A 26,739-nucleotide genomic window follows, 5' to 3' on the forward strand; every position below is an offset into this window, starting at 1 on the left:
TACTGCAAATGACTTTAATCATTAAATAGCTTCTATGCCACACTCTGATTAAGCCGATTGAGGTCCCTGGGATCTGGGTCACTGGACCGAGCTGCTCGCTCGGTGGCTCCGCTGCCAGGTCCGGGCGCGCTCCCCACAGCGCTCAGTTCCGGCCCAGACAGGGCCTGACATCCGCCGCCTGCAGTCCCGGGGCGGCCGTCACCGTTCCACGGCCAGCGCCTCTGCCTGCTCGTCCGGGAAGGCGATGTCAAAGATCTCCCGGTAGTGTTCCACGAAGTGCACCTCCAGGCCCTCGGTGATGAAGGCTGCCAGGTCATAGAAGTCCTTCTTGTTCTCGGCTGGCAGGACGATGCACGTCACCCCTGCGCGCTTGGCCTGGGGGCAGAGTCAGGGTCAGCCCTGCCTGGGCCTGTGGGAGGGCGGCAGGTGTGCTATCCTCCAGGAACGAAAGGGCTTCCTGGGGACCGGCGACACACAGTGATGCCGGGTTCTAAGCAGTAAGTCCCAAAACCCACCAGGATCCCCGTCTCCCACGGGGAAACAGGCTCAAGGCAAAACCACTGGCCTTGGCTCCAACAGCCTGAGAGCAGGAGCCAGGGCCTCCCCACCCCCTTATCTAGAAAGTCTGGCCGTGCGGTGGGAGCAGTCTCAGGGCTCTGGATGAGCCACACACCCACGGCCTCACATCCAGGGGTCAGGCAGTGTCTGGGGCCTGAACAGGGTTCCTGTGAGCATCTGCATCTCTGCCCCCAGGCCCTGCGTCACCCCCCTCACCTCCGGAGGCTACACATATCTGGAGTAGATGCCACGCACAGCCCCTTGAAAGGACAGCAGTTCCCACTGTCACCGCACACTGCCTCCATGGACAGTGAGCCTCCCAATTTGCCTCCACCATTTTATCATCTAGGAAGTCTGTGCCTGGTGTCCAATTCAAGGTGGTCACAGCCACTTGACCATGCCTCCCTCATGGTGGCATCTCCTGACTGACTCCACCAGGCTTCCTAGACACATGGCAAGTGTGGTCCAGTCTGGGGACAGGCAGGGATGGGAGGGAAGAGTGGGGACAGTGGCGCTCCAACCTGCTCAGCACCCTTGGAAGAGGCCAGCCCCTGGCCAGGGGCTCCAAACACCCCCGCCACCAGTAATCCTAAACCTCGTCCCCATCTCCAGCCTCTCCCTTGGCGCTGGGCTGCCTGGGAAGGAAAGCAGGAGCCACCCCCCCAATCCTACTGGGGAAGCCAGTGGAGGCTCAGAATGTTCTCCACAAGACTTGCTGTGGAGAAGGCAGCTAGGGCGGTGAGCTTAAGGCCAGCTCCAGGCCAGAGAGACCTGCTTCCAAAGCCCAGGGCTTCCCTCTCCTTGGCCCAGGCAGAGGCTGTATGGCGGGGACTGGGCCTGTCCCGTGGTGGTGTGGGCCCTGCCAGTGCTGTGGGGTGGGCACAAGGTCACTCACCGCAATGGTCTTCTCCTTGATGCCACCAACAGGCAGGATCTTGCCCGTGAGGGAGACTTCGCCAGTCATGGCCAGATTCTGCCGGACAGGCCTGCCCATGGCCAGGGACAGCAGGGCCGTGACGATGGTGCAGCCCGCGCTCGGGCCGTCCTTGGGGGTGGCGCCCTGTGGAGGCATGTGGGGATAGTGTGTGAGCAGGTGGCCAGCAGCCCAGGGACTGGGCGGGAGCAGGTGGGAGCGGATGGCGCGGTCACCTCGGGCACATGCAGGTGGATGTGTGAGGTCACCAGGTAGTCATTGGCGGGGGCGTGCTGCATGAGAAAGGCTCTGGCGAAGGTGTAGGCTATGCGGGCGCTCTCCTTCATCACGTCCCCCAGCTGGCCTGTCACCTCCAGGCTGCCATCCTTGTCACCCTTGGCGTCCTTGTCCTGTGGCCGTCTCAGGGATGTCTCCACAAACAGCGTGGAGCCTCCTGAAACAGGTGTGGAGCTGTGAACACGGGAGGCCTCGGAGCCCGGGCCGGTGCTCACTCCACCCGTCGGGGCCACTCTGACTGCTCCTGCCCCAGTTTAGCGTCTTGGTGCCCCTGGGCAGGGGCTGGTGTCCCATCATGAGCCAACGCTGGCCTCTACGTTTGCTGCGTTGCGGGTTCCTGGCTCTGTACACCCCACAGGGCAGCCCCCAGCAGCTGCCAGCCACAGAGGACACGCCCAGGGCTACAAGGCCCAGCTGCCGCTGCCCTGCAGACAGACACAAGCCCTTCTCCAGCCCCTCCCGCACCATCCCCTTTGCCCTCTCGCCTCCTTTGTGCGTGGTGGCCCCAAGGCCCATCTGGATGAGCTTGTCCCCACCTGTAAGCCTATCAAAGTGTCACCCAAATCCATAAGGCCCATGGTGTGCTGCCACCCCCGTGTGTCACGGCCTTCACCTCCCTCAGCCCAGACCCCCTGGGCTCCCCGCAAACCACCCCCCGCCAGAGGCCGTTCAGAGCCACCTGAGGCCCACTGCACAGGTGTACAAGGTGGGACCTGCTTGTTCTCAGGTAGAAATGGGAATGGCTTTGGGGTCTTCTCCCGCCACCACGCTCACCCATTGCGGTCCAGGCCAGCCCCATGACCACGCCGGGCGGTGTCACGTCATACATGCGCTCCACGGTGAACACGGGCTTCCCCACGAAGTCCTGCAGGTTCTCGGGCGTCACCTCCACGGACTCGGCCTCGCCACTGACAATCTTGTAGGCCGATTTCCGTAACACCTGGGCAGTCAGGGCAACACGATGGGCACGGGAAGGTGGGGTGACGGGCACGGGAAGGTGGGGTGACGGGCACGGGAAGGTGGGGTGACGGGCGCGGGGTGGTGGGGTGACGGGCGCAGGAAGGTGGGGTGATGGGCATGGAAAGGTGGGGTGATCAGCGTGGGATGGTGAGGTGGGCAGCAGGTGCCAGGAGGGCGGGGGGGCCACTCACCTTCTCCACTTGCTTCTGCAGGTTGCGGACACCGCTCTCGCGGCAGTACTGCTTGATGAGCAGCGTCAGCACGTCCGATGACAGCTTGGCCTTGCTCTCATCCAAGCCACACAGGGCGCGAGCCTGGGGCACCAGGTAGCGCTGCAAGGGCGACCGTCAGGGTTGTGTCTGGAGGGACCTTGCCCACCAGCTCAGTCCAGAACCTGGGAGCCAATGCCTCTCCCATGGCCCCCAGACCCTGGCCTGGGAACGAGGTCCCCGATGGTGAAACCAGGGCCTGGACACCCCACCCTGCCACCCACCATGCCCAGAGGCCCCAGGCCTTTGCTTGTGCTGCGTCCTCTGCTTGGATCCACTTCCTATCCCCCAATGGTATCTTAGATGCCGCTTCCTCCAGGAAGGCCTCCTGGTTGCCCCATGGGCTGGCCCCATACACAGACCCAGGGCCTGTAGGGTGGCTGACTGGTTACGTGGCTGCTGCCCTCAGCACATAAGGAAGGGGACTGGGTCAGGGGCTCCAGGGTCACCCACAGCCCCACATAATTCTTGCCACAGTTCTGAGCTCTAATGGCATGGGGGAGGGCATCTGTGAGACGGACAGAGCCATGCAAGCCACTCTACATCTGCCACTGATACGGGGGGGCACTCCTGATGCCCTGAGGGGTCCCCATGCCCCCCAGTCCTGTCCCCAGGAACTACAGGCCCGTCCCTTGGACAAGTCAGGCTGGGAACTGGGTCCAGCAGTGGGCATTGAAGCCCCCAGGGGACACGAGGATGCTGGGAGGGCCTCAAGGGCAGGGACCAGTGCCCACCACTGGCTGTCAAAGGGCTCCTAGGGGAGAAGTGCACTCAACCCCTTTGCAGAAAAAAAACACATGAGAAATACGGGCCCCCGCACGCTCCTCACTGAAACCACTCCTCCTCCAAGCCTCATTCTGGGTGAGAGCCACAGGCCCCACTGCTTCCGGCTGCCAGAAACCTTCCCTACACTCTGGGCCAGGTGGGGGCCCCGCCATGGGGCAGCCTGGAGGCCCCGGGAGACGGAGCGTGTGGCACTGACAGCTGGCGACCGTGTGGCCTGACGGTGGTGGGCAGTGTTTTGGACAGTCCCAGGCCCTAAACCCTGCGCCCACTCGCGCCACCTGCAGCTGCTTGCAAGCGTCTGGTGTGTCTCTCACGGCCCCATCTGCTCCTCTCGGCCGCAGGTCCCACCTGTCTCTCCTGGGCCCAGGAGCTCCCAGAGGCATGGCCTCTGCAGGCTCGGGGGCGCCCCCTGCTCTGGGAAGGGGACAGCAGTGGGGAGGGGCTGGGCTTACCTCTGCAATGGCCAGCTTCTCCTGGGCCACGTAGCCCGACACGTTGATCATCTCCATGCGGTCTCGCAGCGGCTCGGGGATGGTGTCCGTGACGTTGGCCGTACAGATGAACAGCACCTGGGGGCGGCGGCAAGGTGCTGGGGGACTGGCCGCTTACCCTCCCCAGCAAGCCCAGGCCCCGGACAGGCCCCCCACCTTGGACAAGTCCACGGGCACGTCCAGGTAGTGGTCCAGGAAGTTGGCATTCTGCTCTGGGTCCAGCAGCTCCAGCAGCGCCGACGACGGGTCCCCCTGGTAGCCTCGGCCGATCTTGTCCACCTGGGGCAGCAGACAGCAGGTGGTGCCCCTCGCCGTGCCCCTGGCCAGCCCGCCCAGTGGGGAGACCCCGGGGTCAGGGCTGGGGAGGCCCCGAGTGAGAGCAGCACCCACACCCTGCCTTGGACGGGCAGCCTGCTGGGCGTGGCTGTGGGTGGGAGGGACCCGTCTGTGCCATCAGGGCCAGCGTCACAGCGACGGCCCCTGAGTTGGCTCGGGGATCCTAGGACCCGGAGGGCTCGGCTGCATCTTGCACACAGCATTGCCTGGTCAGGGTTGCCTGGGGCTCTGGGTTAGGGGGTCTCCGGGCCTCTCCGCACGCACCTCGTCGATGAGGATCAGGGGGTTCTCCGTCTTGGTCTTCTTCAGACACTGGATGATCTTCCCGGGCATGGCGCCCACGTAGGTCCGCCTGTGGGTGCACAGCGGGGTCAGAGGTCACTTGGTAGCCTGGCTCGGCCACGACGACACCATGCACCCTCCAGGGCCACAGGGGAGAGGCCACCTGGAGCCCCGCAAGATGTGGCCATGATGAGAAGGCGGAAATGCTGGCAGCCGCCGGATGTGTGGCACCTGCAAGCACGCTAGTCACTTGCTCTGACTCGCCAGCTCAGATTCTGGGGTCACTGATTCAAAGCCAGATCTCCCTCAGTCCCATCCCTCAGCTGACAACAGGGTGAAAGCCAGACAGGCGCTGGCAGCAGAAGGCCCCCACTCCTCACTGAGGGACGACAGGCATGCCTCAGCCCTCAAGGGCTGGGGTGATACCAGCCATGGCCAGCACTGGCTCTCAGGACGGCTTCCTGCAAGCTCTGTGCTCTGCCCCAGCACAGGGGCCCGGCCCGCGACAGGGACAGAAGAATCCCAGGCCCCACGAGAGGCAGTGAGGAAGGCTCTGTCTGTGGGATGAAGACACAGGGAGGCAGGGATGGAGGGACTGAGATGCCACTGGGATGTGTGTGACACTTTAAGTGTGCAGGGGGGTAAGGAGTGTCTTAGGGAGAGGCCCCGAGCAACGCAGGTGAGGAGAGAGCCACGTGAGGGTCTGAGAGACATGTTCCAGGCCCAGGACACAGCCCGTGCAAAGGCCCTGAAACAGGACCACGCCTGGTGTGTTAGAAGAACAGCGAGGAGGCCGTGAGGCTGAGGCAGAGGGAGGAGCGGGGGAGAGAACAGGGAGGAGAGGGGGAAGAGGGAAGGGGGGTAGAGGGAGGGGGAGGAAGGAGAGAGGGAGAGAGAGGAGGGGGTGGGGCAGGTCATGCGGGGTCCTGTGGGCTGCAGTGAGAACTTGGGCTTTGACCAAGGAACGTGGGAGCCTTGGAGAGCTGGGGGCAAAGGAGGGTTTTGCTGCTGTTATCAACAATGATCCATCTCCCCGCAGCCAGTCTGCTGTCCTTGTCCTTGTCTCAGGAACCCAGAGAGACGTCAGCACAGACGCCTGCCCTCCCCGCAGCCCCGCTACCTGGTGACTCCCTCCCAAGGCCAGAGGTGGCCCAGGCTTGTTCAGAACCCCGCCAGGGTCTCTCCTGTGGCAGTGAGTGGGCCTTGCCTGCACCTCTAGCCATCCCTGAACCAGGGTCCAAGAGGCTTCGCGACCACTTCAAACCGCTTGCCCAGGAAGGACTGGGCGCCCCCCACACCCACCCCTCCACCTTCACCCAGCTGCTCCTTCCTGCTCAGACCCCAGCCCAACCAAGGGCCTGCAAAACAGGTCCCCTGTCCTCCCCCTCACACCCCCACCCCTTCATCCTCTGGGCCCCCACCCCCTAGTCAATCTGGGACCCCCCAAAGCTGCACTGGCCCCACCTCCTCCAGCTCCTCCCAACTCCCGGCTGGTCAGAGTAGCCGCCCCCTGGGGACTGGACACCGCGCGGGCCAGCATGCTGTCACCCTTGCAGCCGGCGGGCAGACGCTAGGAAGGCCTGAGCCGGGAGGTCCGGAGCTGGGGATGTTTTTAGAGAAGGCAGAAATGTTCACTTTAAATCTGGACTCAGGTGAATGCCTTGCAGGATGGAAACACGTGGTGGACTCAGCAGACGCCTCACACTTGGCTCTCACTGAAGCTACGGTTTCCAAAGAACCGCTGTCTACAGAGGCTGGCGAGGAGGGAAGCCCCAGAAAAGCCGCGCCCGGCTGTCCACCCAAAGGGTCAGGTGGGAGGGCGCTGAACTCTGAGGGCCGTGGCCCCTTCTTCTGGGCCTGAGGCTGGCTGGGAGGAGTGAGCCCACAGAGGCGCCGAGGTTTCTCTGGTGTGCGCAGCCCGGTCCTCACTGGAGACTGTCTCTCCTGACTCCAGCCCACAGGCTTCGGGGTGGGGGGTGGAGCCGACCCCACCCCCCACCCCTAGTCCTGGGGCATCAGCCACAGCCCACATAGACCAGCATCTGCACGGCAAACGCCGGCCCTGCAGCTCTGGCCCAGGCATTGCAGGTCGTGAGCTGGAACTACCAGGGGTGTCTGCTGAGGGCCGGCCCGAGAACTCTCTCTCCCAGGGGTCAAGCCGTGGAGGTTCCTGCCAGCGCTGTTTGAGCACCTGGAATCAGCCGGGCCTGAAGTCCGCCACATGGCTGGACTTTTCAGTTACTCCAGCATGAGTGGAATCGGTTGCCCACAACCCGGATTGCTCTACCAGATGTTAAAGGGTGACCAGAGAAGACGAAGCCCGGCAGCACAGCTGAGGGGAGTGCGTGGGGAGAGCTGTCAGGCCAGGCCTACCTGTGGCCCTTGATCTCAGCCACGTCAGTCATGCCCCCGACGCTGAAGCGGAAGTACTCTCGGTTCAGGGCGCGGGCAATGGAGCGGGCAATGCTGGTCTTGCCCACGCCAGGGGGGCCATAGAAGCAGAGGATCTTGCCCTGGGTGGAGCCGCGGAGCTGGCTGACGGCAATGAACTCCTGCAGACAGAGGCAGGTTCAGTGGGCACGTGAGCTGGGGAAGCCGGGGACCCGCGCATGACTCTCACCACCTGCACACTGCCTTTCAGACGTCTGAGGGCTGCGAGAAGGGACCAGGATTGTCTGGGAGGCTGAGCACATCAGAGCTGCCACTGGCCACGGGGAGGGGCAGCCTGTGACGAGGGCTCCATTTAACAATTTAACACCAAAGGACAACTAGGTGCCAGGAGACCGCGGCCACGCAGCAGTGCCAGGCCCGTTCAGCAGTTCCCGGGACCCTGAAGACCGCAAATGCTCCACTCTCTCCGGTCCAACCCAGAGAAGCAGTCCACCAATGCCTCTGGCTCCTGTTTTTTTTTTTTTTTTGAGATGGAGTCTTGCTCTGTGGCCCAGGCTAGAGTGTACTGGTGCGATCTCATCTCACTGCAACCTCAGCCTCCTGGGTTCAAGCAATTCTCCTGCCTCAGCCTCCTGAGTAGCTGGGATTACAGGCGTGAGTCACCATGCCCGGCTACTTTTTTTGTATTTTTAGTAGAGGCGGGGTTTCACCATGTTGGTCAGGCTGGTCTCGAACTCCTGACCTTGTGATCCACCCGCCTCGGCCTCCCCAAGTGCTGGGATTACAGGTGTGAGCCACCACGCCCAGGCTCTGACTCCTGTTTTTTAACCTCTGACTCCCACCTCCCTGCCTGGTTTCCAATGTCTCAGGAGTGATATTTTAAAAATTAATTTAAAATTAATTAATTTTCAGACAAGGTCTTGCTCTGTCGCCCAGGCTGGAGTGTAGTGGTGCATCACAGCTCACTGCAGCCTCCACCTCCCGGGCTCAAGCAATCCTCCCACCTCAGCCTCCCAAGTAGCTGGGACTGCAGACACGCACCACCACACCAGGCTAATTAAAAAAATTTTTTTTTCCTTTTTGAGACGGAGTTTCACTCTTGTTGCCCAGGCTGGAGTGCAGTGGCACGATCTGGGCTCACTGCAACCTCTGCCTCCTGGGTTCAAGCGATTCTCCTGCCTCAGCCTCCCAAGTAGCTGGGATTACAGGCATGCACCACCACGCCCAACTAATTTTGTATTTTTAGTATAGATGGGGTTTCTCCATGTTGGTCAGGCTGGTCTTCAACTCCCGACCTCAGGTGATCTGCACGCCTCGGCCTCCCAAAGTGCTGGGATTACAGGCATGAGCCACAGCGCCCAGCCCCAATTTTAAAATTTTTTGTAGAGATGGGGGTCTCACTCTGTCACCCAACCTGATGTGCAGTGGCATGATCACAGCTCACCACAGCCTCCACTTCCTGGGCTCAAGTGATCCTCCCGCCTCAGCCTCCTGAGTAACTGGGACTACAAGCAGCCCCACCATGCCCGGCCCATCAGGCATGACTTCAGTCCACCTGGGAAATCCTCGAGCCCTCGGGGACAGGGCAGGATGCTCCCTCCGCCGGGATCCCCCCGACCAGCACCCCCAGGCCGACGAATTCACCAGGGGGCTCCTTTGAAATCTCAACCCACAGCGCACAGAGTCCTGGGCCCGGGCACCCACATGCAAATCCACAACAGGCCAGACACTGGGCTCACCAGGATGCGTTTCTTGACGTCCTCCATGCCGTAGTGGTCTTCCTCCAGCACTGCCTGTGCCCGCGCCAGGTCCAGGTTCTCGTTGCTGTACTTGCCCCAAGGGATGGACGTGAGCCAGTCTAGGTAGTTGCGGGTGACACTGCCAGGGGACAGATGGAGAGATGCTGAGTGGAGCTCACGAGCTGCCCGTGTCTCTGCTGGACTTGGCTGGGTGGTTGCAAGGGGCTTGAAACCATGTGTGGGGCTGAGTGCGGTGGCTCACGTTTGTAATCCCAGCTCTTTGGGAGGCCCAGGTGGGAGGATCACTTGAGCCCAGGAGTTCAAGACCAGTCTGAGCAACTCAGCGAGACCCCATCTCTATAAAACAATTTACAGGCCAGGCACAGTGGCTCACGCCTGTAATCCCAGAATTTTGGGAGGCCGAGGCAGGCGGATCACAAGGTCAGGAGATCGAGACCATCCTGGCTAGCACGGTGAAACCCTGTCTCTACTAAAAATACAAAAAATTAGCTGGGCGTGGCAGCGGACACCTGTAGTTCCAGCTGCTCAGGAGGCTTAGGCAGGAGAATGGCATGAACCCGAGAGGCGGAGCTTGCAGTGAGCCGAGATCGTGCCACTGCACTCCAGCCTGGGCAACAGAGTGAGACTCCATCTCAAAAAAAAAAAAAAAAATTTTTACAAACTGCCCTGTCCAAAGCACCCAGTGCAGGAAGGAGGAGATGGCCGGAGGTCCACTGCTGACTCATCAGGAGAGCCAAGACGGCACTGGCTTCTGCCCAGGGCTGAGTGAGCAGAACCACAGAGGGGACGAGGCTTAGAAAATGGGACAAGGCCTGACCCAGGGCAGGTGGGGAAATGGAGGCCAGGTCCCCTGCCGGGAGAGTGACGCTGAAGGTTGGGAGGGCAACTCCATATTGGTCCCCAAGTTGGGAGCCGTGCAGCTGTGAGCAGCAGCCACTATGGGCCAGGAGCAAGTCAGCGAGGGCTGCAAGGGCGCACGGCAGGATTGGGGAAGAGGAAGAGGAAGAGGACGGCTTCTGAGGAAGGGCCAGGTGGCCCCATGAGCAGACACTGTCAGGGCGCACTGCCACCAAACTGGCATACGAGACGCGCCGGGACAGGCCAGCTGGGCCACACGGATGCTGGAGTTTAGAGACACATGAAGTCACTGTGGAAGTGACACAGGCAGTGACACTTTGCGGAGAGCATTCTGGGTGGGAGAGGTAGCTGGCAGCCTGCTGCAGGCATCTTGGTGACACGCAGGTACTGAGGGCTTGTCCCCCGTGACTTCCCAGGACCTGAGGACAGAACCCGCCTTACAGACCCCCTCAGCTCCTGGGGGAAGGAGCTATCTGCTTCTGCAGGACAAGGCCCGGTCTGAGCAGGTACTTCCACCAGCCCAAGGGCAGCTGAGGCACTCGCTGGGAGACAGAAGAACCCCGAAAACATCTACATTCTCCCCCCACAGGAGGCGGCGGCACAGGCCTCTCACATGGCAGCAGGGAACTGCAGATGGGGCTGAGTGAAGGTCCCCGAGACAGGAAAGCATTCTGGGTGACCCAGGGGGCCCAGGGTCCTCACCAGGTCCTCACAACAGGCGGTGGGAGGTGAGAGACTGACTGGAAGAGGCTGCGCTGTGGCTGTGAAGGAGGAAGGGGCCCCGAGCCGAGGGATGTGGGCGCCTCCAGATACTGGGAAAGGCAGGAAACGGATTCTCCTCTGGAGCCTCTGGGAGGGACGGGCCCGGCCCACAGCGGGATCTCAGGGCTCGGCATTGTGTAAGGCACTAAGTTGTGGCACCGTTGGAGCAGCCATGGGAGCTCACAGGCCACTCACCGAAATCGGGGTGTGCTGGGAGGGGAAGCCACAGCCTTCGCACGCAACCAGTGCCTCTCAGGGCCCTGGGGGAGAGACTCCGGCGACCGTGACATTCAAATCTGAGGCAGGGTCCTGGGCCAGCAGCCAGGAAAGAAACTCATGCCTTCCCTCTAAGCGCTGTCCTACGGCCTGCCCAGCCCTGCCCCGGGGGACTTCTGCCTAGAAGCTGCCCTGGCGTGACAACTGGTTCCTGGGCTGAAAACAGAGCATGCTGCATGGGAAGCGGCCAGGTGGGTTCTGTCCTGGCTGGACGTGGGCATGGCTGAAAGGATCTGAGGTACCTGAGGCCCTCAAACCTGGGGCGGCCACCCTGACTCATGGCATGCTCAGGACAGTGGCCCCCGGGCAAGGCCAGTGGCCCCCGGGCAAGGCCAGTGCTGCGGGAAGGCATGGTCACTTCCTGGCTGACTCTCGAAGGGGCAACAGAAGCCAGGGGTAGCCTTAGGAAGACAGCCATGGGGACTCCTGGTCCTGGCGAGAAGGCCTGGCTTAGGCCAGGCGTGGCGGCTCATTCCTGTAATCCCAGCACTTTGGGAGGGCAAGGTGGGTGGATCCCTTGAGGTCAGGAGTTTGAGACCAACCTGGCCAACATGGCGAAACCCCATCTCTACTAAAAATACTAAAAATTAGCTGGGTGTGGTGGCGCATGCCTGTAATCCCAGCTACTCAGGAAGTTGAGGCAGTAGAATCGTTTCAACCTGGGAGGTGGAGGTTGCAGTGAACCAACATTGCACCACTGTACTCCAGCCTGGACAACAGAGCAAGACTCTGTCTTAAAAAAAAAAAAAGCCAGGCACGGTGGCTCGCGCCTGTAATCCTAGCACTTTGGCAGGTCAAGGCAGCCGGATCATTTGAGGTCAGGAGTTCGAGACCAGCCTGAACAACATGGTGAAACCCCATGTCTCCTAAAAATACAAAAAATTAACCAGGCATGGTGGTGCATGCCTATAGTCCCAGATACTTGGGGGACTGAAGCAGGAGAATTGCTTGAACCCGCAAAGCGGAAGTTGCAGTGAGCCAGGACTGTGCCACTGCACTCCAGTCTGGACAACTGAGCGAGACTCCATTTCAAAAAAAAAAAAAAAAAAAGCAATCCGTGGCACCACCTGCCAGTTCACAGGCCCTGGCCACCAGCTCAACAGCCCTGAGCCTCGATTTCCTTGTAGAATGGAGATGATGACGACGTGTCCTGCCCAGAACAGGGCTGACGCTCACTGGGTGCCTCCCCGCCCGCACCTGCCACACCAAGAAGGTGCCACAGGGCTCCCCTGCTGGGTCCCCTGGCCTGCCTAAGATGGGGGCTGAGGAGGGGTCACCCGAGGGCTGGGCCGCCCCGGGCCTGGCACTCACTTGAACTCCGAGGAGTGGTTGTCCAGCAGGCCCAGCTTGCTCAGCTCCTCGTCCACAACATCCATGACATGCTTGGGGACCACGAGCTCCTTCAGGCGCTCCCGGAACTTCTCCTCGATGGCATCCTTGTCGTCCTTCTCCAGGCCCAGCTCCTTCTTGATGATCTTTAGCTGCTCCTGCAGCAGGTACTTACGGTGGGTCTGCTTGATCTTCTCCTCCACCTGTGGGGTGAGGTGCTGCCATCAGGCCCTGGGTCCGGGAAGGTGGGTGAGTGCGTGCGTCCCCAGACGAATGGGGACCCTCTGCTCCCCCAGGACTCAGAGAGAAAAGAAACGAAACACAGAGCACGAAGCCTTTGGTTCCTTCCATCTTCTTTTGTTTTTGAGACAGGGTCTACCTGTGTTGCCCAGGCTGGAGTGCAAAGGCACCATCATAGCTCACCGTAGCCTCCACCTCCTGGGCTCAAGCGATCCTCCTGCCTTAGCCTCCTGAGTGACTGGGACCACAGGCACCTGCCACACCTGGCTCTAATTTTAAAATTTTTTGTAGAGATGGGGCCAGGCGCAGTGGCTCACGCCTGTAATCCTAGCACTTTGGGAGGCTGAAGCGGGCAGATCACTTGAGGCCAGGAGTTCAAGACCAGCCTGGCCAACATGGTGAAACCCTGTCTCTACTAAAATACAAAAATTAGCCGGTGTGGTGTTGCACGCCTGTAATGCCAGCTACTCGGGAGGCTGAGGTGGGAGGATCACTTGAGCCCTGGAGGTGGAGGCTGTAGTGAGCTGAGATTGCGCCATTGCACTCCAGCCTAGGTGGCCGACTGAGACCCTGTCTTAAAGTAAAAAATTCTGAAAAATGCTACGACTGTGAGGTGACCGGCCATCAGGCAGGCTGTGATCTGCCGAAAATCATGACAGCGAGCCTCAATGGCTGGGTCTTAAGAAACAGCATCTTCACTTTTCCCAGGCTGCTTTCCAATTTCCAACACTGTCCCCAAGATTACAAAGGCAAAGGAATTCTTCCCTTAATGTTGGACGGTCCTGAGACTGCTCCACCCTGGGCTCATTACACTGGGACCAGCTTTAAGCTTCCCTGTTCAACGCGGAGAGTTCCACAGCCCAGGACGACAGAGCAGATGATGGCACGAAGCCCTCAAAACCCAGACAGGCCTTCTTGGCTTGCCCTGGCCGATGCCACCGGTCCCTCCGTGTGCTCCAGAGCCTGACTGATGTCACGTGGCCCGAGGGGAAGGCCCCCAAGAGTGGCTGCGCCTCAGCCGCGGGCTCACCTCCCGCCCCAGGCGCTGCTGCAGCTTGCTCAGTTCAAATTCCTTCTTCAGCAGGGAGAGGGCCTTGTACAGCCGCTTAGGAATCTGCCGGGACAGGGAGGACAGAAAGGATGAGCAGAAGTCGGCATCTGTGCGTGTAGGGCCGAGGTTGGGGGAAAATGCACACCCTGAGAGATGCTGCCGGGAGGACCTGGCCATGCTGCACCCAGCACAGAGGCACGCGTGCCCTCTGCCCCAACAAATCCCGTGCTGGAAACGCATCCTACGGATACTCCGCAGGCCCTCCAGCTGCGTGCATGGGGACGCTCTCAGGAGTGCTGCTCACAACAGCAAAAGACTGGCAACGCCCCGGGTACACGGCCCAGAGGATCCCACTGAACCCGCAACGGTGACTCCCAACCGAAGGCTATGAAGCCACCGAAAGGCGGATGGATGTGGACCAAGACACGCAGCGGGAAATCATCTCAAAAACAGAGCCAGGGACACACAGCTGGGTGTGGATGGTGCACGGTGGAGGGACAAGGGCAGTCAGGCATGGGGGAGCTGAGGAGGAACGGGGGCAGCCGGGCATGGGCGGAGCATAGTGGAGGTGGGGTGCAGCCAGGCGTGGGGGGCTGTGGAGGTGAGGAGCACTCACATTGGTCTCTTCCAGGACGTCCTGCAGCTCATGGGACTCGGCCCCGGTGAGCGCGGCGCCCATGTCGCTCAGGTAGATGGGGTTGTCCACCACCCGCTGGCCAGCCTGCATCATCTGCAGCACTGACTCCCTGGGGGACAAAGGGAGCTGCCTCGGTGGCCAGGGCCTCACGCTCTGCTGCAGTGCAGCCCCCAAACGGGGACCCGGTCCTCAGGGTCCCTGTCCCCTGTAGCTATGGGCATGGTCTAGGGGTGCTCGCTGGGAGCCAGCTCTGCTGCTTGTTCTCCAGAGTTCAGGGCCCACCCATCCTGGGCTGGAAAGGCATGCAGCATCCTCACGTGCAGCCACCACAGGAGCCGTGCAGTGACCTCACCTCAGCAGTCTGCTCCCCACTCCCCCAGCCAATGCCACCAACAGCTTCCGGCCTCAGCAGAAGGGGACAAGGAAACTGGGCCTGCTGAGTCGGCCCCGGGCCTCCCACCTGCCCCATGCCCCAGTGGGCAACAGGCTCCTTCACACAGGCCACTCCTTGGGGCAGGCAAGGTTTCCTCCCAGGAGGATGCTGAGGAAGCCCCCTACCCACCCAGCTGCAGAAAGAGCTGCAGAGATGCCCCCGCCTGGCCAGCTGCCCGCACAGAGGCCCACCTGTAGAGAGGGTTCAAGGCAATGATGTCCCGGATGGTCTTCACGATCTCTGCGGTCAGGGCCTGCCAAGTATGGGGGCAGGGTCACTGGGGCCCAACAGTGCTCCAGCAGGGGGTGGGGTGGGTGGGAGGCATGGCCCTGGGAGCCCCACCCACCAGCTCCATCAACTCCCTCCCCTCCGCCAACTGGCCCTGGCCACGGATGGCCTGGGAGATGGAGGAGTGCAGTCCCTGGTGGACTCACCAGTCCCAGGGACACAGGACCAAGAGAGTCAAAACTAAAACCAAACCCTGTCTCCTTACCCCTCAGAGCCTTGTCCTTAGGACAAGCTATCTTGGGGGAAAAAAAGAGACTGTGTTTTCTCTCCTTTATTTTTTAAGAGACCAAGTCTTGGCCGGGCGTGGTGGCCCACGCCTGTAATCCAAGCACTTTGGGAGGCCGAGGCGGGTGGATCATGAGGTCAGGAGATCGAGACCATCCTGGCTAACACAGTGAAACCCCGTCTCTACTAAAAAATACAAAAATTAGGCGGGCGTGATGGCGGGCGCCTGTAGTCCCAGCTACTCGGGAGGCCGAGGCAGGAGAATGGCGTGAACCCAGGAGGTGGAGCTTGCAGTGAGCCAGTGAGCCGAGATCGCGCCACTGCACTCCAACCTGGGCAAAAGAGCGAGACTCTGTCTCAAAAAAAAAAAAAAAAAAAGACGAAGTCTTGCTCTGTCACCCAGGCTGGCGTGCAGGGCTGCAATCATGACTCACTGCAGCCTTGAATTCTTGGGCTCAAGCAATCCTCCCCGCTCATTTTCCGGAGTAGCTGGGACCACGGGCATAAGCAACTGCACCTGCCTACAACCAAATTTTAATCACCTGGTCTTGGCCGGGCGCGGTGGCTCACACCTGTAACACCAACACTTTGGGAGGCAGAGGTAGGTGGATCACTTGAGGCCAGGAGCTCAAGACCAGCCTGGCCAACACGGTGAAACCCCATCTCCACTAAAAATACCAAAAAAAAAAAAAAAAAATTAGCCAGGTACTTTGGTGGGTGCCCGTAATCCCAGCTACTAAGGAGGCTGAGGCAGGAGAATCGCTTGAACCCAGGAGGCGGACGTTGCCATGAGCCAAGATTGCACCAATGCACTCCAGTCTGAGTGACAGGGTGACACTCTGTCTCCAAAGAAACCGTAATCACCTGGTCTCTAGTCTTTAGCTTTGACGCTGAACTGTCTGAGCTGACCCTGGTAGAAGGCACCAGAACAGGCCCACTGGAGGTCCGGGGCACTTGCTTTAAGAACAAGTTCAGCTGGGCGCAGTGGCTCACGCCTGTAATCCCAGCACTTTGGGATGCTAAGGCGGGCGGATCACGAGGTCAGGAGATCCAGACCATCCTGGCTAACACGGTGAAACCCTGTCTCTACTAAAAAAATACACAAAAAATTAGCCGGGTGTGGTGGCAGGCACCTGTAGTCCCAGCTACTGGGGAGGCTGAGGCAGGAGAATGGTGTGAACCCGGGAGGTGGAGCTTGCGGTGAGCCGAGATCACGCCACTGCACTCCAGCCTGGGCGACAGAGGCTCCATCTCAAAAAAAAAAAAAAAAAAAAAAAAAAAAGAACAAGTTCGCTGCCCCTAAGGGGTCTTGCCAGTTCTAATCACATTTGTTAAGTTTGGTCGCTGTCTTCCCCCTGTTGCAAGATTCTCACAGGGAATGCCCCAATGCTGAGCTGCCCAGGACAGTGTAGCAGCTGGTGGCTGTCTGAATTTTTTTTTTTTTTTTTGAGACAGAGTTTTGCTCTTGTTGCCCGGGCTTGAATGCAATAGTGCAATCTCGGCTCACCGCAACCTCTGCCTCCCAGGTTCAAGCAATTCTCCCGCCTCAGTAATCCCGAGTAGCTGGGATTACAGGCATAAGCCACCACACCTGGCTAATTTTTTTTTTTGTATTTTTAGTAGAGACGGGGTTTCTCCATGTTGGTCAGGCTGGTCTCAAACTCCTGACCTCAGGTGATCTGCCCACCTTGGCCTCCCAAAGTGCTGGGATTACAGGCGTGAGCCCACCGTGCCTGGCCTGAATTTTTTTATTTTAATTTTTAGATACAGGGTCTCACTCTGTTGCCCAGGCTGGAGTGCAGTGATGCGATCACAGCTCACTGCAGCCTCAACCTCCTGGGCTCAAGCGATCCTCTCACAGGTTAGACCACTGGTGTGTGCGACCATGCCCAGGGATTTTATTTTTTTTGTAGAGACAGGGGTCTCAATATTGCCCAGGCTGGTTTTGAACTCCGGGGCTCAAGTGATCCTCCTTCCTTGGCCTCCAAAAGTGTTGGGATGACAGGCATGAGCCACTGCACCCAGCCAATAAAATGTCCCATTCTGTTCCTTGGCCACAGCAGCTCTACTTCAAGTGCTCAATACTCACAGGTGGCCGGGCACAGTGGCTCACGACTATAATCCCAGCATTTTGGGAGGCTGAGGTGGGCGGATCACCCGAGGTCAGGAGTTTGAGACTAGCCCGGCCAACATGGTAAAACCTCGTCTCTACTAAAAATACAAAAATTAGCCGTGTGTGGTGGCACGTGCCTGTAATCCCAGTTACTTGGGAGGCTAAGGCATGAGAATCACTTGAACCTGGGAGGTGGAAATTGCAGTGAGCTGAGATCTTTCCATTGCACTCCAGCCTGGGTTGACAGAGCCAGACTCTGTCTCAAAAAAAGAAAGAAAGAAAAAAAACCTCGCAGGGGGTAGTGGGGCAGGATAGAAGTGCTGACCTCAAGAACCCAGGTGGGCCTGTGGACAGGACTTTCCACCCCTGCCAGCGCCCACAGCAGACATCACCAGTTGCTCACAGCACTTCCCCCTAGGCCCTGCAGCAGCCTGGGGAGGAGGCCGATGACACCAGGCACACAGGTAAGGAGCTGACACGCTTTAGGCCTTTGGTTAGCTTCGCTGATTGTCCCTACAGCGGGAGGGCAGGTGGCACCGCCAAGAGCCTGCCCACCTCGGAAGCTGACTCCTTGTGCCACCAGGCAGGCAGGACGGCCTAGGTTGGGGGATCAGGGTGGCCAACAGGCTGTTTCCTGTCCTGCAACCACTGGTACCAACCTCCCAGGCTTGGTGGGAAGAAGCCAGGGATGGAAGGTGTCTTGGTAACCGCTGGAGGCTTTGGCACAGGGGACACGGGCTGGGGCTGGACCTGGGTTCCAACCCTGTCTCCTTCCTGAGCAGCTACAGGCTCCAGCGAATTTCCTGTGCCTCTCCCATCCCAGAGTCTTCCGAAGACCTCTGGGAGGAAAAGCACCCTCTATGTTCCATTAGAATTGAGTTCCAGACAGGCCAGACCCTTCCTAAGGGGCTCAGGGTGGGAGATGACTCCTCGCAGAGGCTGCAGGAACGGCTCAAGGGAGCCCGTGGGGGAGGCGGCTGTGGCCGCCCTGCGTGACGCACAGACTCACTTTCACCTCCTCCGTGACCTGGAAGTCCTCGTGGACAACGTTCTCTACCTCCACCATGAGCACCTCAGCCGGGAGCTCAGGGGTGGGCTCCATCGCCAGCTCCGCCGGGTGCCTGGCGCTCAGCTCGTCCTCCGCCTCCTTCTTGCCCCGCTTTGACTTCCTGCGGGGCTTGTGCTTGTTCTCCGCCTCCGGCTCCTCGGGCTCCACCTCCAGCTGTCTGCTGATATGGACTCTGACACGGGAGCAAGGCAGGTGTGAATCAGCCGCTGAGGCTGGGAGCTGCCCTGGACCCGGCTGAGGCCTCCCTGGTGGCACAGGTGGTCCAAGGGTCCTGCTGAGCCCAGACCTCTGGAGCCACAGGGTGGCTACAGGGTCCTCAGGCTGGAGACGTGAGCCGCTTTCTCGGGGCCTCCCAACCAGTGTCCCCTCCACCCCCTAGACTCCAGCCAGATTCAGGCATTCCCTGCATCCCACGCCAATGCATCACTGTCCCCATCCTAAGTATCGTGGATAAGCTGCAGTGACAAGCCCCAGGGCCTCCTGTCGAAAACGGTGTCAGCCTGGCCGGGCACAGGCTGGGCTCCGAGACTCTGTGCCCTGGACTCAGCTCATAGCAGCTCCTTCCTGTTGTTCAGGTCTCGATTTCAAGGACACCATCGCGAAGACTGTCCCCAAGCACTTCACAAAAGCTACCCACCTCCACCTCTCACGCTGTCTGCGTCTCCCCTCAGAGCACCTGGCACCACCTGAACTCAGGGTCTCGCTCTGTTGCCCAGGCTGGAGTGCAGTGGTGTGATCATAGCTCACTGCAGCCTTTACCTCCTGGGCTCAAGCAATCCTCCTGCCTCAGCCTCCCAAGTAGCTGGGACTACAGGAACACACCGTCACATCTAACTTTTTATTATTTTTTATAGAAACAGGGTCTTGCTGTGTTGCCCAGGCTGGTCTCAAACTCCTAGGCTTAAGCGATCCTCCCACCTCAGCCTCTTGCGTAGCTGTGACCACAGGCATGAGCCACCACATCCAGCTAATTTTTCTATATTTTTTGCAGAGATGGGATCTCGCTACGTTGCCCAGGCTGGACTCAAACTCCGGGCTCAAGCGATCCAACTGCCTTGACATCCCAAAGTGCTGGAATTCCAGGCAGGAGTCACCATGCCCGGCCCTGCAGCTCACCCCTTTCTGAGACAGGAGGGGTCCAGAGGTGACATGTCTCACTCTCACCCCCAGCTCTGGCCTCAGTGCTAGTGAGAAAGCCGCGGGGCTGACGGACAGGGCAGAGGCTGATGCTGGGGCCTAAGGCATCCTGGCTGGTCTCCCGCGTGGTACTCTGCCCCCACCTCCCACTGTCCCCCGCCAGCCACCCACCTCCTGTGTCCCATGACGATCATGCGCAGCTTGTCCCCAAGGTCCTGCATCTCATGGATCTGGGCAAACGTCCCCGTGTGGTAGATTTCATCCAGGCTCTCGACCACATCCGACTCATTGCTGTGGGAGAAGAGCACAGAGGAATGTTGGAACATGGCTTTCATGCTAGGCAGGATGTCTCTGGCTGAGATGGAGGAGGGAGAGAAAAGAAACGCACCAAATGCTACTGAAAACCAAGAGCGGCCTCCTTGGCTCCCACAGGAGCTCCAGAGCCTAGGGGAGCTTCTGCCAGGTCAGGGCTGCCCCAGTGGTCACAGGACCGGGTGGGTGGCTCCTCGCTAAGTCAGACACAAAGACATGGTCCAGGTGGGACTTTGATGAGTCTCTTCTGTGCTATCACAGAGCCTGCTTCGAATGCATGCATGGAACTCTTTTTTTTTTTGAGATGGAGTTTCGCTCTTGTTGCCCAGGCTGGAGAGCAATGGTGTAATCTTGGCTCACTGCAACCTCCACTTACTAGGTTCAACCGATTCTCCTTCCTCAGCCTCCTGAGTTGCTGGGATTACAGGTGCCTGCCACCACGCCTGGCTAATATTTTGTATTTTTAGTAAAGACGAGGTTTCATCATGTCAGCCAGACTGCTTTGGAACTGCTGACCTCAGGTGATCCACACGCCTCAGCCTCCCAAAGTGCTGGGATTACAGGTGTGCGACCCCACGCCCGGCCCATGGAGCCACATCTCCGAGCGGCCAGCTCGACTTTCAGGTAGCCTCGTGGAGCATTTCATCACTAAGAGTCCCTGAAGTTAATTTCCCCCACATCTTAACAATGCATGAAGTTTAGTACTACAAGCTGAGTTCTCAGCCCAGGCTGAAAAGGTAGCCTGCGTGGCTTCTGGCCTTTATTCTGGAGGTCTTCCCTGGTTTCCTTGGGGTCAGGGGTCAAAGGTGCAAAGTACAGAGTAGGACTTGTGGTGAGCTGGACTCTAGGGCAACGTCAACAAGGGAATGAAGGAAAAATCACACTTACCTGTCATCTCTCTTTAGAAAGACGCCAACATAAGGCTGGGCGAGACGAACTTTCCTTCTTAGCAGCTCAACCAACTTCTTATTTTTAACCTAGCATGACAATGACCCCAAAGTGAAATGCAGAGTAGATTTTTTTTTTTTTTTTTTTTTTGAGACAGAGTCTCATTCTGTTGCCCTGGCTGGAATGGAATGGCGTGATCTCGGCTCACTGCAACCTCCACCCCCACTGAGTTCAAGGGATTCTCCTGCCTCAGCCTCCTGAGTAGCTGGGATTACAGGCATGCACCACCACGCCTAATTTTTTTAGTTTTAGTAGAGATGGGGTTTCACCATATTGGCCAGGTTGGTCTCGAACTCCTGACCTCAGGTGATCCACCCACCTCAGCCTCCCAAAATGCCGGGATTATAGGGGTGAGCCACCAAACGCAGCGCAGGGTAGCTTTTCTTTTTTTTTTTTTTTGAGACGGAGTCTCACTCTGTCACCCAGGCTGGAGTGCAGTGGCACGATCTCAGCTCACTGCAACCTCCGCCTCCCGGGATCAAGCAATCCTCTGCCTCAGCCTCCTGAGTAGCTGGGATTACAGGCGCCCGCCACCAGGTCCGGCTGATTGTTTTGTATTTTTAGTAGAGATGGGGTTTCACCATCTTGGCCAGGATGGTCTTTAACTCCTGACCTTGTGATCCACCCGCCTCAGCCTCCCAAAGTGCTGGGATTATAGGCGTAAACTACCACGCCCGGCCTCCCAGGGTAGCTTTTGTAGCTGACATTTTTTGACAGCAGAGCCGCTCTAACGCTGTGTAGATTATTCTCTGGGGACATGCTGATCCGCATCCTGGATACTAATCAACATGGTTTGGGAATGCCTAAACCAAAAAAAAAAAAAAAAGTGCTGGAGGCCAGGAGGCTGTGGTGGTGAATACAGTGAGCAGAACTGACCAGCTGGATTCTTCTTAGCGGTTTCCCCACTCCCAAAGGAAATTCAAAGTAGACGAATGGTCAGAACCCAGAAATTGATTTAACATCCAGCTTCAAAGGGGATGTCCAGGGCAAACTGTCTTGGTTTGAAAATCAAAACCATTCTGCTTTTATTAATGTCAGAATAAACATAAGTAATTCAAATGTGACCCACTCCAGAGATTGATAACTTCCTTTTTTTTTTTTTTTAATAAAGTTTCAGGCCGGGCGCGGTGGCTCACGCCTATAATCCCAGCACTTTGGGAGGCGGAGGCGGGCAGATCACGAGGTCAGGAGATCGAGACCATCCTGGCTAACACAGTGAAACCCCGTCTCTACTAAAAATACAAAAATTAGCCGGGCGTGGTGGCGGGCACCTGTAGTCCCAGCTACTCGGGAGGCTGAGGCAGGAGAATGGCGTGAACCTGGGAGGCGGAGCATGCAGTGAGCCAAGATCACGCCACTGCACTCCAGCCTGGGCGACAGAGCGAGACTCCATCTCATAAAAAAAAAAAAAAAAAAAGTAAGTTTCACTCTGCCACCCAGGCTGGAGTGCACTGGTGCAATCTCGGCTCACTGCAACCTCCACCTCCCAGGTTCAAGCGATTCTCCCAACTCATCCTACCACATAGCTGGGGTTACAAGCGCATGCCACTGCACTCGCTAATTTTTGTATTATTAGTAGAGACGGAGTTTCGCCATGAGCCACCATGCCTGGTTCCTGCAATTTTCATTGACAGTTACTTCCTTATCACATCATATGCTGTTCATTAATGATCAAGACCCCCAGGATCACAGCACATTCTCAACGGCAGGTTCAGGGCTAATGATGTCTTCTAAGAAGCATTTGAAGGCGCAAGGAGCTCACCTGATTTCTTTCAAGCCTTTGTTAATTCACTGGACAGACCCTGATTAAAGGTAATGGCCTGGCTAGCCTCGTAATGGTAGCTCATGCCTGTAATCCCAGCACTTTGCGGGGCTGAGGTGGGAGGATCGCTTGAGCCCAGGAGTTTGAGACCAGCCTGGGTAACACAGTGAGACCCCATCTCTATTTTCTTTTTGAATTTTTTAATTCTTTATTATATAATAAAGTTAAAATATATATATATATACATATATATATATATATATATACACATATATATGGAGAATGGCCCTCAAACTTTTGCAGGCACCAGGATGACCTGAAGGACTTTAAGCAGCTCACTGCTGGGCCCCACCCTTGGAGTTTTTGATTCAGTTCTAGGGTGGGTCCAAAAATCTGCATTTCAAACAAAAGAGCATCACATGATGCCGATGCTGCTGGTCCACAACCATCCTTTGAGAGCCAGTGTTTTGACTCACTCCCTAACACCGGCTCTTAACTTGTGGTCCAGAAATTCCTGACACTATAGATACATAATTTTTTTTTTCTGGGAAGAAAGTCAGTAACATCTGACAGGAGGGTGTGTGACCCACTGTTATAAGTAAAATGTTTGTTTAGAGACAGAACGCTTGTACCTCTGTACTGTAAGGAAAAATTAGCATTTGGACAAAAAGTTTTCTTAGCAAGACAATTTTACTTTCTGAAGAAAGGGTGCTCCTCGCAGATGGAACAATGGCGAGAGCAGAGCACACCTGAACAAAGGAGGGAAGCAATTTTTTTTTAAGACAGTCTTGCTCTGTCGCCCAGGCTAGAGTGCAGTGGAGCGATCTCAGCTCACTGCAAGCTCCGCCTCCTGGGTTCACACCATTTTCCTGCCTCAGCCTCCCGAGTAGCTGGGACTACGGGCGCCCGCCACCACTCCTGGCTAATTTTTTTGTATTTTTAGTAGAGACGGGATTTCACCGTGTTAGCCAGTATGGTCTCGATCTCCTGACCTCGTGATCCGCCCACCTCAGCCTCCCAAAGTGCTGGGATTACAGGCGTGAGCCACCGCGCCCAGCCCACGAAGTTAGTTTTTAAAAGAAACTATTACTTCTAACACTTATGATTTATTCTTTAATACCCACCAAAAATTAAGAGCCATTGTTCCTTACTCAAAAGTTGCTAATAGGAGAGAAGCTTCTAGAGCAAGTTGGCCAGACAAGTCAAGTACAAACTGAAGAGTAAATCAAGCTTTGCTAACAATTTCAGAAACATTTATTGGGTCCCAAAGAAGTTGCCTCCCAATTTCCCCTCTGCCAACAGCTGATAGCTGCATCCTTGGCATCTGCCTCCTGGCCTTGGCAGGATCCATTTTTATGATTTACAATGCATCATCAACCAGAAATACAATGAGAACCACCTGCCAGTCTCCCAAATACTATCTGCAGCCACTCATTTAACTCTCCTGGCTAACTCCACGTGGGCCATCTGAACTCTCTTAGAAGAATCATTTCTCTGCTCAGGCACCGGGAGCAAGGGGCATCTGTTGCTCTGCAGAACGGAGGGGACCAGGCCTGATGAACACCATCCTGGGCCCAGAAACCTGGGAGGGTAAAGAGAACTGCCAGGGGTGAAGTCAAGGATGGGAAAAAGGCCTCCGGGGCAGAGTCCTGAAATGTCAGAAGTACACCAAAGAGGAAACAGCATCACGTTATTGCTGAGGCAGGGCCTCATTCTGTTGCCCAAGCTGCAGTGCAGTGGTGACACCATGGCTCACTGCAGCCTTGATCTCCCAGTTTCAAGTGATCCTCCTGCCTCAGCCTTCCAAGTAGCTGGGAAGACAGGTGCATGCCACTGTGCCCGGCTTTTCTTTCTTTCTTTTTTTTTTTTTTTGTAGAGACAGGGTCTATGTTGACCATACTGGTTTCAAATTATGCTCCTGCCTCAGCCTCCCAAAGTGCTGGGATTAAACATGTGAGACACCGTGCCCAGCCCACATGGCCTCATTTAAATCCCACAACAACTCTAATAAGACACTAGTATGTCCAGGTCACAGATGAGAAGATGGAAGCCAAAGGAATAACTTGCTGAAGGTTATGCAGCTAGGACAGGACCCCACAAGGTCTTGCTCTGGGGGCCTGCATCAGTAACCAGTACTCAACATCAAGGAAAGGCCTTGGGGCCGGGCGCAGTGACTCGCACCTGCAATCCCAGCACTTTGGGAGGCTGAGGCGGGTGAATCACTTGAGGTCAGGAGTTCGAGACCAGCGTGGGCAACATGGTGAAACCCTGTCTCTTCTAAAAATAGAAAAATTAGCCAGCCACGGTGGCGGGCGCCTGTAATCCCAGCTACTCAGGGGGCTGAGGCAGGAGAATCACTTGAACCCGGGAGGCGGAGGTTGCAGTGAGCTGAAATCGCGCCACTGCACTTTAGCCTAGATGACAGAGTGCAACTTGGTCTCAAAAAAAAAAAAAAAAAAATCTTGGAGCAGCGTTGGAGAAGCTCCCTCTGTCCCCTCTCTACTGGCTGCTGCCCCTCTGAAATGGCCTTTCCCTTCCCAACAGATCCTTGAGATTTGTTTAGAAGAGTCTGGAGAGTGAGCGCAGAGGCTGACTCACTGCGTGACCTTGCTCTGCCAGTTAGGAGATAACGTTCCCATAGATCCCACTTTCCACATCAGTAGTTTTTTTTTTAAGGGAAGGGGAGCTGGGGGAGAAGGCTTTTGGGGCCTTCCTACTGTAAAAGCTCAAGTTCCTTACACTCACTGCTTTCTCTCTATTACATCATCCTGCTCCCTCCCCACCCCCAAGGCTCTTAGTCTGAAATGATCTAATTTCTACCACCGGAATGACTTGTTCTCTACAGTATTCTCAGCACTTGCTACGTGGTAGGAGGTCAAGAACACACTGAATAACCCACCTCTTCCCACCCTCCTAAGCCTCCTGTCCCATCCATGCTCTACTATTTCTCGTAATTATTGCCTTCTAATACAATATCGTTACTAAACATCTTTATTGCCTATCTCATCCTGCCAGAATGTAAGCTCCAAGGCAGATTTATTTTTTAAGAGACAGGGTCTCACCATGTTGACTAGGCTGGACTCCAGGTTTCCAGCAATCCTTCCACCTCAGCCGCCAGAGTAGCTGGGAGTACAGCGCGCGCCACCATGCCCAGCTTCAAAGGCAGAAATTTTTGTCTGTTTTGTTCACTGCCATATCCCCAGAACCTAGAACACTCTCTGGCAAATAATAAGCAATCAAGAAGTATTTGTCTAAGAAAGGAATGAATTCTGATCCCAGTGAGGCTCGTAACCAGACGGCAGAGCGCCTGGGGCGAGGAGGTATTACAAAACTCGTGCCAAGTAAGGAGAAAACTAACAGCGCCGTAACACTACTCAGGTCCCTCCCGGCCCCGGATTTCTATGACCGGGGTTCTAAAGTGGATAATCCTAGGCTCATCGGGTTCAACTCCTCTCATCTAACGGATCCTAAGAAATCCGAAAGGGAGAGGACTTTGGCTCAAGGTTCCCAAGCTAGTGGTGAGCAGACAAGGATTCGAACTGCACCCTTCGAGAAACTTCATGTCTGAAAAAGTTGCGAAACACGAGGGCGCTCAAGTGATCCCACGGTTCAGCCCGCTGCTTGCAGAGGTGGGAAACCTGAGGCCGAAGCGGGGACTCCCATTACCTCAATAATCTTGATAAAGCGCGGGAACACCGGGTTGCGGGTGATGGCGATGAGCGGCAGGTGCGGAAACACATCGGGGATCGTCATGGGCGTGAGCGCCGTTATGACCGGGCCTTCCCCGCCGCCCGCGCTGCCCCCCGTGCCGCCGGCTCCTTCCTCCGCGCCGCCCTCGGAGGCGTCCTCGCCCCCCGAGAATGCGCCTCCGCCGCGGCTGCTCGCTTCCCAAAACCCCCGCCATTGGCCCCCAATTGCCGGGCCTCGGCCCCACAGTGCCCAAGGAGGAGAGGCGTCGCAGGTCCGCTGGCCTCGGAGCAACCACGCTCCGGCTGCAGTGGGGACCCGCCCCCCGGCGGCGGCCAGCATCGGCCGCCGCAGCGCCCAGCACCGCGCCGCTCCCCACAGTCGCACGTAGCCAGTGCTCGCCGCCATAGCCCGGCCATACTGGCGGCTCACACAACTCGCGTCATTTCCGCTCGCCACGAAACGCACGTGACGCCCGGCGCGTGCCTCGGTACCCGATGGGCGCGTGGCCCGAAACAGCCGCTTCAGGGAGGTGGGCCTACGCGGAGAAGAGGGGGCGGAGTTCGAGC

At 57.6% G+C, this 26,739-nt stretch overlaps 1 protein-coding gene across 1 annotated transcript; it reads right to left on the bottom strand.

Annotated features, from left to right (window-relative positions):
• On the bottom strand, positions 1-26,647 carry LONP1 (lon peptidase 1, mitochondrial). The gene is made up of 18 exons (XM_008972650.5): positions 26,150-26,647; positions 20,662-20,750; positions 19,633-19,752; positions 18,265-18,496; positions 14,821-14,882; positions 14,176-14,305; positions 13,539-13,622; positions 12,251-12,471; positions 9,023-9,161; positions 7,266-7,444; positions 4,875-4,962; positions 4,431-4,553; positions 4,236-4,352; positions 2,920-3,060; positions 2,543-2,708; positions 1,708-1,925; positions 1,454-1,618; positions 1-375 (listed from the first exon to the last, which is right to left on the bottom strand). The coding sequence occupies exons 1-18, from the start codon at positions 26,576-26,578 to the stop codon at positions 199-201; spliced, it is 2,880 nt and encodes a 959-aa protein (XP_008970898.3). The 5' UTR covers positions 26,579-26,647; the 3' UTR covers positions 1-198.
• Between the last annotated feature and the right edge of the window lie 92 nt (positions 26,648-26,739).

The sequence above is a fragment of the Pan paniscus genome, chromosome 20 (assembly GCF_029289425.2).
Source record: "Pan paniscus chromosome 20, NHGRI_mPanPan1-v2.0_pri, whole genome shotgun sequence".
NCBI classification, from domain to species: Eukaryota; Metazoa; Chordata; class Mammalia; order Primates; family Hominidae; genus Pan; species Pan paniscus.

What these genes read in the sequence shown, in the direction of transcription:
- LONP1 (XM_008972650.5), bottom strand. Translation starts at nt 26,578, where the DNA reads ATGGCGGCGAGCACTGGCTACGTGCGACTGTGGGGAGCGGCGCGGTGC. An exon ending in GCCTTGAACCCTCTCTACAG is followed by an intron (nt 14,306 to 14,820) that starts GTGGGCCTCTGT and finishes TTTGTCCCCCAG; the next exon opens with GGAGTCAGTGCTGCAGATGA. An exon ending in TGCCCGTGGACTTGTCCAAG is followed by an intron (nt 4,353 to 4,430) that starts GTGGGGGGCCTG and finishes CGCCGCCCCCAG; the next exon opens with GTGCTGTTCATCTGTACGGC.